General features: G+C 39.9%; 1 protein-coding gene across 5 annotated transcripts; it reads right to left on the bottom strand.

Annotated features, from left to right (window-relative positions):
- Positions 1-724: 724 nt before the first annotated feature.
- ewsr1b (EWS RNA-binding protein 1b) lies at positions 725-10,806 on the bottom strand. Of its 5 annotated transcripts, none has more exons than XM_084054068.1 (16): positions 10,691-10,806; positions 9,874-9,910; positions 9,688-9,742; positions 9,417-9,558; positions 9,037-9,238; positions 8,647-8,918; positions 8,363-8,522; positions 4,161-4,198; positions 3,519-3,551; positions 3,251-3,366; positions 3,018-3,147; positions 2,807-2,917; positions 2,568-2,700; positions 2,388-2,488; positions 1,992-2,238; positions 725-1,096 (listed from the first exon to the last, which is right to left on the bottom strand). In XM_084054068.1, the coding sequence occupies exons 1-16, from the start codon at positions 10,704-10,706 to the stop codon at positions 1,060-1,062; spliced, it is 1,830 nt and encodes a 609-aa protein (XP_083910194.1). In that variant the 5' UTR covers positions 10,707-10,806; the 3' UTR covers positions 725-1,059. The 5 variants fall into 5 exon arrangements, with proteins under 5 accessions (XP_083910194.1, XP_083910195.1, XP_083910192.1 ...); XM_084054069.1 differs by having other exon boundaries at positions 4,164-4,195; positions 9,417-9,561; XM_084054066.1 differs by having other exon boundaries at positions 4,161-4,195; positions 9,417-9,561.
- Between the last annotated feature and the right edge of the window lie 4,232 nt (positions 10,807-15,038).

Raw genomic sequence — 15,038 nt, forward strand, 5'->3', positions numbered from 1 at the left:
ATGTCTGTATATGATGAAGGATGTCCCCTAAGTAAAGTAGACCAATCACAGTATACAGCTCAGCTGATTAGGGTGGGTGAAGGCCCGATTTAAACAGTCACTCCCGAGTCAAACTAATTAGACTGAGCAGAAAGGGTTCATCAGGTTAGGCCAGGTTAGTTTTTTGAAGTTTTCTAAATAGAAAAACAAGTCTCCTAAAAGCCCTGGATTGCATTGCTCTGCATTGCAGCCAACCATGGAACCACTTGTAAATGGTGCCACCTTGAGGCAATTTCAGTTAACCAATATGAGTTAAAGAATGTCGCGTACCACTGCTTGACCAAATTCTATATAGGCTTTTTGTTCATCAAAAACATGAAGCGATGACAGCTTCCTTTTGTTTACCCAGTTGGACAATAATGACCATTGGTTTTGAATGATCAATTATTAACGCTGCTTACAAACCCCACAAATACAAATCTTGTAGCACATGGAATTATATCAAATATTCATCCACCATTTATCACAGGTATAGAAGCTTTTTATAAAGCAGACCGAGTAACATTTGTTTCAACTCACTTGCTTTGAGAAGCACCATGGATTAATAGATCTCGAAAACATTTTTGCATCTGAAAAGCTCAACATTGGCATTTCTGTAAAATGGATATGGAATGTGTTCGGAGTTCAATTACTCTTATCAAGGTTGGTGTAACAAAGACATATACAAAAAAAGAAAATCAGTTGATTAGCATCAAATGTGAGCTTTTTTATTTTCCAAATTTGTCAATACACAACTATCAAGTTGGTCAAGGGGAACAGGAGGCAATTTACGATAAAAAGAAAAACAATACACTGTAAAAACTAACTTGCATACGGTATTTAAAAATTCAAAAAAACATGCACAAGACAATGGCAAAAATATTCAAGAATAAACTAGAAAACATTTGAGCTGAGTGAAACTGCACCAGGATATTCAAAAGCAGTTCTAGAACCATATATGGAATCATAAATTAGAAATGTCCACTGAAGAAAAGAAAACAAAAAAATCTGCACTAAACAGAAGATTCAGTACGTTGTTTTTCAGTATGGTCGCTCTCTGCGTTCCTGGCGATGGTCCCTGGTCAAGAACAAAACCACCATTACAAACTGCACAGTCAGAAATTAAATTACACATGGCTAATGGACCCGTTTTCATCCTTAATCAAAGGCAAACTCCAATCATGCTGTTCATATGAAACACACCAGGAAAGGACGCAATGTAGGTGGGGCAGAGCAGGGGTTTAACTGCTAGATCAGTGGTTCCCAAACCTTTTAGCTCGAGACCAAATGGGTTCCCGACCCACTGTTTGGGAACCAGTGTGCTGTGTTTTCTGAGATTTCAAATTTTATTTTTACTTTTTTTGTCCACTTATGGAGTTCAACAACTACTGACATTCGTCAGTCTAAATCACTACACAATCAAAATGCCCATAAAATATATATGATAATATAGGAACATTAATATCTGTTTGAGATTTGAATACATATTTGCTTTTGATTTGTTTATAATTTACAGATAATGAGTTCCACTATTGGGTCGCTCTATAAATAACTTCTTTTTTATGTCTGAATTTGGTTTTGGAAGTTTTAAATAGAGCTTACCTGTCTGGTTTGATAACTATATTTAGACCTGAATGAAATAATTGATTTGAAGAAATCTGGCTTCACCTCATTGTTTTGCAAAGTGGTAATGCAGGGTTTGGAGTCATTGGCTATATTGACTGGTACTTTAGATCGTTTTAACTACAATTACTTCTTTAACTAACCGAGAAGCATTTTCAAAATATATATTATCTATCAACAAATCACCACGATTGTTTTAAACAGATTGTAATACTTTCATGAAGCTGACTAAAGGATGCATTCTGCTGTGGCAGACATGTCACACTGTGTCCATGCCTCGTGTATTTAGGCCGTTACGCAGTAAGATAGCCAACAGTTCTGGTAAAAGGTATTGCGAGTCATGTCCTTACCTCATATCCATCTTGCCGGGTGGTCCCATTCCTCTTCCACCTCTACCACCCATAGGTGGTCCTCCACGCGCCCCACGGAATCCCCCTCTATCCATCCCACCTCGTCCTCTAAATCCACCACCACGGTCTCCTCCCCAGCCTCCACGGAAACCTCCAGGCCCCCCTGGTCCTCCAGATCCACCAGGGCCACCACGGTCCATGCCTCTGCCCCCACGCATTCCCATACCACCTCTGCCACGATCACCACCTGAAAGAAACAATATCTGAGCTTAGCCTATATCCCACATACTCAAAAAGGAAGCTCCCATTACATTCCTCCAACTAAGACGATTACACCTTTTGAAATCTTAGTACTCGAAAATTGTGGGCCAATCTGACAAGTTCACACATCCTTACCGCCAGGGGGGAATGGAGGTCCACCACCTAGACCTTCTGGTTTGGGTGCCTTGCACTGGTTACACTCCATCCTCCAGGCAAAGTTCTGGTTACCACATCCCCTGAGAACATAGAACTTTTAATCAAGCGTTTCAAGCCAATGATTAATGCACAAAATAATACATATGAATGAATACGTACGGGTTAGGGCACTCCCAGTCCCCAGCTCTCTGCTGCATATTGCCCCCAGTAGGTCCACCACCTCTGCCCATTCCACGTGGAGCACCTCGTGGGGGAAAGCCTCCACGGTCTCCTCCTCCACGGCCCATCATACCTATTACACAAGGAGTTATGGCATTAGGAAAGCAGCATATATATTCTATACCAGGACTCTATACCAGGACTCCATCTTTCTAAAACACATTGTTGCTGATATTTACCTCCACGGCCCATCATACCATCTCGCATAGGCATGCCACCTCTCATCCCTCCCATCATAGGCTTACGTCGTGCCATGGAAACCTTCAGCCTACGGGTCTGGAATTCCTTGCCTTCAAATAAAATACAAAAGTATTGAGGATTCATAAAATAAAGTTTGTATTTGTTCTGGAAATGCAGAATCAAGTACAGGCAGAAGTCAAAGCAACATACCATCAAAGTGCTCGACTGCTGCTTTGGCACAGAAGGGCTCTTCATAGGACAGGGTGGCATCCCCCTTGGGCTTTCCAGAGTCCTTGTCTGTGTAGATGTTAATAGCTGGCTGACCCAATCTGCGGTTCATCTGAAGAAACAGTATACAGGAATTCATTATCTCACATGCAAAAGTTGCCACAAGTTCTCTTTGCACACATTTCTGACCTCGTTATGCATAGAGCAAATCTTACCCTTATAGGTCCTACATGCTTAAAGAATTCAGCCATCTCATCTATAGTGGCATTCTCAGTTAGCCCAGTAATGTAGATCGTGCTGTTCTCAGAATCATCCTGCTCCTCAGGGCGTCCTGAAAAATAAAAGTATTGCAGGTTAGAAAATCGCACTAAAAAGCATAATGCCAGAATGGGGCAGCATGCAGAGAAAAACAGCCAATATATAATGGGAGAATAATAATGCAATATAAATTAAGGCTATATGAAGGGCTACACGTCTGCTCACCCATTTCACGCTCTCCTTCGCTGTTCATGGGTCCTGTAGTCCATCAATTGAGGGTAAGAGAGAAAGGTAAAGACAAGTCAGTGTGTGCCAACTTGAGGACATTACATTACTCCTGAGGAGCATTACAAGAGATAACCCAGACATTCCATACATGTCAGCCTCAGCCATATGGGAAAGTTGAAAATGATACCTGACGGATGACCACATTTCCCTCTCAAGTGTAAATATTGATATTTGAATGAATAAAATACCTCAGACCCTTTTGCAAATAATTGTGTATCATATGTCTCTAAGACCAGATATGAATCCTCAAAAAACCCAGGAATTCAGTCCGTGAGATTTAAGACAATAAGAAACAAGACATGTTTGTTGCCATCGGAGATTTGTGATTAACCTGATAAAAACTCAACCTGACAAAACTGTGAAACCACAGGCAGTGAGTGATAAAAGCAAAATGTTTACCAAGTACCCCAGAGGAAGAGGTCTTGCACCCCAAAAGAACCCCCCTTTATGTTCAGGTGTGATCATATAAATAAAACTTTGTGTACCACAATGTAATATGCATCAATATTCGGAGCATACTTGCTCAAAAAGGTTTTAAGGTTTTGAGTGGACTAACCAGTGTAATACTCGTTAACTTACCACCAGGCTTACTGAAGCCACCTCTGTCTCCAGCGCTGCTATGGGGGAATAAATGGAGATATGAAGGCGATTTCCCTTTTACAGCCACTTCCACGCCTCGAGCCATGAGGCTTGAATAAGGGAGTAATGAAGACATTTCTTGCTATCCTAACAGCAGTTAACTCCCAAAAGTGATCAATATACAATTCAAACGAGGGGAGATGGGGATTTGTCTTGTTATAAATTTGCTAGCTGGCTACAAAGTTAATGACAGCTTTAAGTAGTGCTATACAAATAACAAGTTTTCATTAATATCGACAAAACCCCTCAACATTTGTACAATACCCCTCAAAATGTGTACAATGGTATAACAATTCCAGATGCATTGATAACTAATAATTACATTTACACGTCTAAATGGTGCAAACTTGTACCAACACCAACTTCAAACAAAATGTACACTTCAAATAAATATGTACAAAATGTACACTTCAAATAAATATGTACTAGTTAATAAATACAATGCATCTGAAATTTCACAATGGGATCAGGTGATCATTTTCACCTTTGTAAGAAAAAAAAAAAAACACAATTCCTCAGTGTTTTACAAAGACAAAATCTTAACAATATGAACAAATTAAATATATTCCATTTGATTGTTACAATATCTAACAAGTTAAAACAAAAGTATTTTTAATTAAAAAAACAAAGACTCTTTGCCCATCATGCTTTTGAAACCACCATCCTTAGTTGTTGGCATATAGGCAGACCCCGAATCTTTGTTTAAGCGCCCCTCCTGCTGCTTAAGCTGCCGGCTCTGTATTGAGTACAGGTACTTTTTAGAGTATAGATGGTTTTAAATGGCTCTCACTGTTACCTGTACGGTATAAATGTGACAAAGCATGTTAAAAAGTGCTCAAAATAATGTGATCAAACATTTGTATTCCAAACCACAAAAACATACTGATAATTGCATTAATGTGAGACATTAACCCCCCTCCCCAAATATTCATGTGGCATAATAAAATGAATCCCAAATTATGAAAGCAATTATGGAGATGCTATGTGGGTAACTTTACCATTTTTGAGTCATGCATAATATCTCATGTATCCTTCCTTATCAGTGTTTCCTCTGTATTCATTTAGCAGTGGTGCACCACAACTGCAAGGAAATTAACTACTGAAAGCATAGTATAAACATTGTAATTTAGCCATGTTGTCATCTATAACTAAAGTGTAGTCAGGATGATTTAATAATTTAAATTATTTGACAAGAGAACCTCAACTTTAAATATAACGTAGACCGAAACAGGAACAGATGAGACCAAACTAGAATTGCCAAAAGCACCACTGCTGTATCTATAAAAATTACAGAGGAAACACTATTATTTATCATTATTGTACCACCTGATGTTGATGGACTCCAGACTGAAACTTCAAAAAAAAAGTTAAACCATGCGTTTGTAAATCCTTGCACCACAAACTCGAGAATGCAACTAGGCACAACACTGTTCTTTAAAAAGGGAGGTATCAGCCGTTGAACCAATAGTTGGCTAAATAAATTATCTTTTAAACAACTGTCAGCTTCATTACTTATGCCAATTAAGGGGAACACCATGAGTACAGTGTTGTTAATTTGCTGATGCCGAGGGTCATTATACTTTATACTTAACTAAAAAAAAAACTTTTTTTATAAACAGGAAATAAAAGCTCAAATGAACAATGCAACGCACAGAATTGCTTGTAAAATCATATTTTTTTGTTCTTCCCTTAATTTGCACTGGTCATCTTGATTTTCATTGAGCTCCATCTAGTAATTACCAAGCTCTGTTGTGGGCTGAGCATGAATGATGTTTAATGGTGTACAGTACAAGATTAAAAAGCTTTGCTCAATAGGGCATAGCAGTGGCGGCCATTTTGTGGTGCCACAGATAGCAAACCCATAACTTTTTCCTAGAGAGATTTCCTTAAATATTGATATAAATAATTTTAAGCCTGGAACCAAGCCATTCGGCTCCTGGTGAATCATGACCATAAAACATTTGATTCTGTGTCAAAACATATTTGAAAACACAAAAAAAGGTATGTATTAAATATAGTATATAATATAAATATTGATATTCAAATCTTTTTTGACACAGAATCAAACGTTTTATTATCTAGGCCCTATATTGGAATAAATGATGCCATGTACATCATAACTGATGTCAGGCATTCCTCCATCCAAAATTAACCTACGAGAAAAACTTAAGGCAATACATGCTCCTTCCAACGTCTGAACTTCTTTTCTTTTTCGGAAAGGGAGGTGATAACTTAAACTACATTTTAACCTCATCGAGAACTTCTGACTTTATTTTCGACGCTCATACGGCCCAGATGTCCCGACTGCCCGAACTTGTTCAGAAAGCCCGTCCAAAATGGTGAAGTCGGAAGGAGCATGTATTGACCTTAAAAGTAAACCTAATAAATTCCTAAAACTAAAAATACAGCCATAAAACTATAACACACCAAACTAAAACTAATGAAAATTTCAAAACCATAACTCTGTCCCAAACTTAAACCCACAAACCAAGACAAATCTGTGATGACACTTCTATTATGAACTAGCCACATCAATAAAGGCTTTTAAACTTTTTTTCACCAGAAAAGTGCCTTGGTTTTTTTCCTTTGTTGCAAGTTTTCAGTCCTCCACCAAAGAGCACCTTGGCTACACTTTTGAACTTCGAAGCACCCAGACCCTTTCCTTTTTCTGAAATCTGTGATGTTGGGCCTGACAACCCTGAGCCCTAAATAAGCTTTGCGTTCCAGAAAGTAATTTTCTCACAGCTACTTGTACATGCATAAAAAGAGGAGCTTGCTGGCAAGCTGAAATACAGTGGCATTCCCCTATAAAATTATTTTCAAGGAACCAATCCGAACTTGTGAAAAGACTGAGAAGTTAGCAGATTGTTGGAATACCTCTACTCATGTTATTTTGCTATTGCCTATGGTGACCTCAAATCTTGACCATCTTTTATCGTAGTTCTTATGCTCAAATGTTTATAGATACCATAATTCAAAAAATATTTAATAAACTTCAATTGTTTCCCAGATTTTCTGTACCTCCCACACCGATTTAAGCAACTTGTTATTTGCTGATTTAATCATAAGTGTTACCTTGAAAAGCCAAGAAAAGTTATACCTTTTTTCTCATTTATCCATTAGAAAGTGGGTTGGTCAATTAAGAAAAAATGGCCATCGACAAAGACAGCCTTGCAAACCCATAAGTCTTAAAACTCAGTATAGGAAAAGAAACAAGATACCTTTTAGTTTACACGTGATAACGTGGAAATTGTTCCCTTCTTAACTTCATATGACACCCAAATGTGAATTCCATTTATAAATATTTCTTCCCTGAGGTCTGTTTCAAAGCATTAAAGCCCATTTTAAATATTCTATGATATATATATATTTATTCACATGTTGCTCTAGATGTCTCAGAAAATTCACAAGGCAACTGATGAGAAAACTGAAGTTGTACACCAACTTCTAATATTGCCAATGAAACGACCATTAGGCAAATGTATCAAAATCCCTAGAACCATGAGCTACCCAAAGTAATGTGAGTGCACCAGAAATCAACCTCTGTATTAAAAGGCCAAGGTCAAATGACATGGGATACCAGCACTTAAATTTCTCTCTAGAAAAGCTGTTGTAATTTAGATGGTAAGCGGGGGGGAAATGGTTTAACATAGACCGTAAACCAATAGGCAACTCCCTAATAGATAGGCAACTTCCTACTCCCTACTATCAGTTACCCAAAGCATTAGTCCCTACTATCAGTTACCCAAAGCATTTCTGATTATGGACCATATTCTGTGTAAATCATGTACTGAATCATGAATAAAAGATGTGCCATTACAATGTGTATTGCACAGTGCATGGACAATTGTGCAACCCAACTACGATGAGGAAACACTACCTTTCTTACCTTTTGGCCATTTCAGAGGCAGGGCTGAGACATCAAATGTTCATGCTTGGTTAAAATGTATACCCACACTGGCTATTAATCAACTACAACTATTGTCTGGATTGTGGGAAACCCATAATTTGAAAACACAACTGAAATGATCATTAATAATTCAACAGGTCTTTAGGGGAGTGTCTCAGCCCTGCTCTACCTGGCCACCGCACCTGTGGATGGAAATACAAGCGGGGGTTACATATATAGGACAGGAACTTACCCCATGCCACGTCCCATGCCTCCACGCCCACGGTGCATCATTCCACCTCTGTCAAACCCATCCCTGGAAGGACCTCTGCCTTCCCCTGCCCCTGGATACCTTGAAGGCTCCGAAGCAGAGTAACCGGAACTTCCACCCTGGCCCTCTTGCCTGTAATTATCTGAAAAACAAAATGTTAAAAAACATTCAGTTGTGCAAACACTAACAAGTTCCTACCCTTACAATTAGTGTGCAGAGGGAGGCTTGTTTGGTTAACGCCATAACCAGACAACGAAGACACCTACTGTAATGGCTGGATTGGTTGTAACTGGGAGGTCCACCCTGCTGGCCGTACTGACTGGGTGGAGGCTGTCCATAGGAACCTGAGGCCTGAGGTGGAGGGTAGGCAGAGGGTGGAGCCTGTGCCGGCTGTGCTGGGGGCTGCTGCTGATAGCTGCTCTGCTGCTGGGCATAGCTTCCTTGTTGGGTCTGGTACCCAGGCTGCTGTTGGCCATATGTAGCTGGCTGAGAATAGCTATTCTGGCTGTAACCAGTTGGTTGACTGGTGGCGTTGTAACTAGAAGGGAAAAAGAACAATGACTAATATACCCTACGAGCAGGAATCTTCATCTCCAATTCATAACAGTCATCGTTTCATCCTCTGCCGTAACAAATTTAGTGGCACAGGCACATACCTCTGGGGTGCAGCTGGTGCTGGCTGCTGACCATAGCCAGGGTAGGCAGACTGGGCTGTGTAGCCTGGCTGAGACCCATAAGATGACTGGGTGGCAGCTGGAGCAGCAGCAGCAGGGGTGCTATCATAACCACTTGCCCCATAACCCTGTGTGGGCTGGGAGTAGCCATGAGCAGCAGTGGCCTGGGCAGCAGGATATCCAGCTGTAGAAAGACACAAATGGTAAAATTTAGTAATGAATGACAATTAAAAGACACTGGTTAATTGCTGTGCTATATATAAAGACAATCATATTTCATGTCCATTTCCTCCCTCAATTGGGCTTCAGGGAGATGCATCTGGGATGTGATTCAACCATCCGCTGATAAGACAATAACAAACCTGCTGCTGGCTGTGCATACGAGGATCCATACTGCTGTTGGGGTTGAGCATAGGTTCCAGCTGCTGGTGCTGTCTGAGAGTAACTGCTGGTATCTGCCGCAGCAGGTTGGGCATAAGAGCCATAACTCTGTTGACTATAACCCTGCTGAAGAACAAGGAAGGGGGGGGGGGGGGGGGGAGAGAGGAGAATTAGACTAAGGCAGAAAATAGCATCATATTGTTTGTCAAATTGTCACCATATGTGCATGCTTTAATCCGTTTCAATTCTCACCTGTGCAGACTGGCCATATGCCTGTGCAGCAGGCTGAGCAGCATAGGAACTGTACCTGTAAAAGTACAATGTTCATTCATTAATTCCGTTTAAGGATATATTTTTTTGGAAAACAGTATAATGCTAATAAGAGATGTCACATCTCCAAAACTATTAAATATGTTATCAAAACCGCAAGTTTCTTACCCTGTTTGGGCGGCGGCCTGGGTGTAGGAACTGTAATCTGTGAAAGCAAAACACGTTAGTAAACGTTACAACAAATACGAAAATAACATGGATTAAAGCTATAAGCAGTTGATTCCCTGTATAACGTGGTATGCCTTAATATGGCTTGATAAATGTAATACATCGGACCACAACGGAAACAAGCCCCCTGGCCCAGGACATTTTGTGTTATCCTTTCAGCATTAGTGTATAACCACTGTTCTTCTTGTAAACTGTTAATATAAAGTAATGAATCAGTGAAATCTCCTTAACATAACGATGTGGCGCTATTCATACATTTCTGGTTCAGCTTAAAGCACTGGTCAAACTTGAAAATTCTTTTTAAATCAACCCAACACCACCAGGCAAAGTCCTTCGCGCGCAACCAATGCCAACACCGCCTTGCTAACGTTAGCACCATTCCTCCCATAGCATTAGCTCATCACAATAAGAGCCAACTAGAGTCACAAACCACTTGCTTTTAGACCAAAATATTTCAAACAACCACTCATTAATCAAACTAGATAATATATAATATACAGATAAAGAATAACACAATCAACATGCGACGTTCCAGACAAATAGGCCAAACCCCAAACCGAGACCCCAAGTTTAGGCCTCAAGCCTGTAGCTTAGCCGGTGACCACGAACAACAACTAACGCCTCTTACATACAAATATCAGCATTAAAATACCACAAAAGCACTTCAATGGACTATTGTCAAATATAAAACGCGTAATTTCACTTTAGATCATCGTCTTAAAGTGGAGATATATCGAAATGTTGGAATTTTACATACCCGGAGCGGACGCCATCTTGATGTGTCTGCGTGAAAGAGCTGCGGACTGCGCGTGCTAAGTCTGTTAGTGCACTGCTAACTGAGCTTGTTCTGCAGCTGCACCACGGTCTTCACTCGTCACGATCTCGCGATAGTTACAGCGCACTCCTCAAGGTTGGGATAAACCAATGTGGATTCTAGAGCAGGGGTCTTCAATGTTTTTCAGACCAGGGACCCCTTAACTGAGAGAGAGAGATCAAGCAGGGACCCCCACTACATATTGTATAAAATGTGTGTTGTAGATTAAATATTTCCATCATCCATGGGTAGCTTCTGCTTCATAGACTTGTTTAACAGCACTATCAGGTTGGATTCATGCTAATTTAAGACACAACCACTTAAACTGTGCACCTTTCACTCTGTCCTTTGTCTGTTCTTTTTTCCCTCTACACCAAACCTCTTTACCGCATTGTGAGCTTGTAGATTGGCTATTTTTGTTCTCCTCAGAATAGGGATTCTAGGATTCAAGTAGTTAATGTAAATACAAAATATCCTACCACACAAAGATTTGGTGGCCCCCCTGTAACTGACTCTGACGACCCCATTGGGGTCCCGGACCCCTTGTTGAAGACCCCTGCGCTAGAGCCTTTCACATTGGTATAGACCAATTATTTGTTTACTAACATTGAGCCTGGACGCACAGGTGATTGTTTCACGCAATCAATTCCCAACCTGTTTCGGGGTGCACTGGTTTCAGCACACCCCAACCCCCTCTTGTGTGTGTTGGCTAGTGAGACGCGTCCTAACGAGACCTGATATAATGGGTTTCGTTGCGCGCATACTCGTCTGTTAAGGGGTCTAATCACATCTTATTTTGTGTAAGAATGGAATGGTTTTTATACTCAATTAAAACTCAGAATGTTACTGTGTACACTTAATGTATACAGTACTTCCATCTTGTTTTTTGTTTTTTTATACCTGGTAATCTGATGGAATTACAGAGTTTTTCAAAATGCACAACTCCACCAATTAAACACATAAATATTGCTTCTCAAATTCTCTCCAGGAAATGGTATGAAGTTCCTTATCTGGTAGTGCTAAATGTTTTTACATCATTGAGTATCCTTCTCAAAATGTTGCATTTATTTGACCCTTCCCCGGAGGAAGCTATCATCACAGAAGGTGAGCTGACCTCCCTGCCCCTGGTCAAGGTGGTTCCTGATGGCCAGTACAACACTGTGGTCCGATGAGAGGACTTCTGGAGCAAAAGGTCCCACTACAGGAGTTTGAGGTAATATTTCTCATTCTACACAAAATTGCCATTGACTTTCTATACAAACTGAATACAGAATGTAATTTGTTGTTTTTGTTTTCTAATATGCCCTCTGACAGAATCTTCAAAATCAGTCAGATGAAGGAAAACTAAAAGAAGAATCTCTCCAAGAACATTGTTCCCTGTAAGAATTCCTGCTTCCTACCAGAGCGTAATCATTGCTTGCAGTGTTTGTCAACAGTGTTTGTGTATTTTGTATATATTTCATTATTTTCCCATGACCTTTTTTGTACATAATGGTATATATATATATATATATATATATATATATATATATATATATATTTTTTCCCTCTGTATTCTTACGTTGATTTTTGAACTGTTTGGTTGCTACTATACATGTCTATGAAATTAATTCAAGGACCCCAATGGAAACAAGCCCGCAAGGACTTTTTTGGCCGGACCTTTTAGACAAAAGCATTATAAATGTAACTGTGTTGTTTTACATTCTTTTGCCTAATAAAAATTTCAATCAATCAAAAAAAAACCTGGCAATTGGACCTTTTTTGGGCTGTGAGTCTATGCTAGGTGTGCCGAATGAAAAATAAAGAAATCAACCCCCTCCCCCCCAGAACAATAGATACGTCATGGGCTGCTGCTGCCTTAAGCCATTGCTCATACACATCCAGTGAATCGACCCTCGCACATATAAATGCAAATCCTTGGCTTTGTCTTCACGGGGCCATCACCTGTGGCAGCGGTGGCCTAGTGGTTAGAGGGGCGGCCTTGATACCGGAAGGTCCCTAGTTCGATTCCCCAATTCATCACATCAATCATGAATCACCGCTGAATAGCCCTTGAGCAAGGCTTCCATGCAGGGTCCGGCTGGAAACAAGTTTCGTACTTAGTCCGACACCCTGGGTAAACAACAAACTTTGCTTTGCTTTGCTGTACTCAGGTGTCTGTCTGTCTGTCTGTCTGTCTGTCTGTCTGTGTGTGTGTGTGTGTGTGTGTGTAGGTAGGTAGGTAGGTATGTATATATATATAGTATATCTAGGTGTGCCCCTGGGATCTTTTGGCTATGCCAGGTGTGCCGTGGCACCAAAAAGGTTGACAAACACTGGCTTAGCGCTAGCAGGCACATTTAAACAACCTCTTTCAATTTTGGTATAGCATTTCATGTGAGTAAACAGCATTTTTTGGTTTACTTTTCTTTCACAGTTGATACCACTTGAGTTGTACCTGGAAAGGATGGAGGCTACATCAACTTCATCAAAATGCCAGTGAAAGATGAGAACTTCTTGTTCATCGCCAGCCAGGGACCTCTATCTACCAGTCTGGGTGACTTCTGGCAGATGGTTTGGGAACAGAAATCTAATGTAATCGCCATGATGACCCAAGAGGTAGAAGGGGGGAAAGTGAAATGCCAACGTTACTGGCCAGATACACAGAGAACAGCGGACATGATGGACGACAGGCTGCAGATCACGTTGGTCAAAGACCAACACTTGGACAACTTTGTCACCCGAAAGATTGAGGTTAAAGATATCAAGGTGAAATCAAACTCTGATTTGCTGTTCAGTTTCATATGATATCGAAATGACAATTTTGGAGTGAAGAGCTACAGAGGTACCGCCGAGAGCATCCTGACTGGCTGCATCACGGCCTGCCTGCCTGGTATTCTGGACTTCTGGAATCTGCAACTTTTAACTGCCTCATTTTATCGATTTTTCCTTAAACCATGCACCTTATGTACATTACTGCTTCCGTTTTACTGCCTCATCCCACTGTTATTAACTATACCACCTTATGTATATATCATGCATCATGTATATATTTCACACATTTCGCCATGTTTGATATCTGATCTGTTCTTCTGTTTCCTTTTATGCTATGCGAATGACACTTATTCCACAGTGATTTCCATGATTGATTGTGGGTTTTATGTTATATTTAATATGATGGTCCACCACACACAGTGTAATTAAAAAGGAGGAGAATTCTTCCTGAACTCCATGAAATGTGCTTATGTGAGGTAGTGTATATGTTCAGTAGTAAATAGTAACTAAAGTAATTTTAGTGGAGTAAAAGAACAATATTTGCCTCTGAGATGTAGTGGAGTAGAAGTAAAAGTACTGAAAATTGGAATTACTCCAGTAAAGTAAAAACTATCTCAAAATTGTACCTCTACTGTGTAGATATTCTATATCTGAGTAAATCTACTTGGTTACTTTCCACCACTGAGTGTGTGTATATTACATTCCACAATACCTTGCCCTATTTAAAACCCTTAATAACACTAACACATTACTTCCCTTTAAACACGTCGAAACAGAGATCATACCAAGAAAACACCCCAAGATTTCTTATAAGAAATCACCTTAAACACCTTTGGGTGTTAAAATCACCTGAAGCGCTAGTACAATGGTCAAACTGTTCTATTTACTGAATATTCTAATGTTGTACTGTGCTGTGTTTATAATACTGTATGTTAACTATTATTACTATTAATGCTGCTACAATGTCTAACAAAATAATTTTACTCTTTTGAAACGGTACACAACACTTAACAATAAAGAAACCTTATACCTTGAAGATGCATATTACAGACACATTTTGACATTTTAGAATTTATTATGCATTAAATCGATATTTACAAGTAAGTTATATATGGTACGTCATTATTTTTCATAAGAATGATTGAGGTATTTAACCTGGGATATTAAGTTATTTACAACGTTTTTGACGTTTTTGTCCTCGGGCAGAAAGTCTTTCCAGCTAAGGCCCGCTTCCCTCCACATGTCTCCCAACTTTGCCTGGCTCATTCCTTTGCAGAGTAGAATGAGGATGCGGAGCAACAGGTTTCCAGCCATACCCAGAGGAATATGAGAGTCTTGGAGATCTCCTTGATGAGCTGTCCCATGTAGTCCATGAGCCAGACAAGATTTCATTATCGAAAGAGTGGGCAAAACCATACCTATATTAAATTGTTGATAGGGTCAATACGAGTAAATAAATGTATGATAACTTTTCCACAGGAGCAGCTTTTTCATGGTTATCACACATTTTGTTATTTTCCCCATATACGTACATGAC

Source organism: Gymnoscopelus microlampas (genome assembly GCF_963454915.1).
Source record: "Gymnoscopelus microlampas genome assembly, chromosome: 4".
Lineage (NCBI taxonomy): Eukaryota > Metazoa > Chordata > Actinopteri > Myctophiformes > Myctophidae > Gymnoscopelus > Gymnoscopelus microlampas.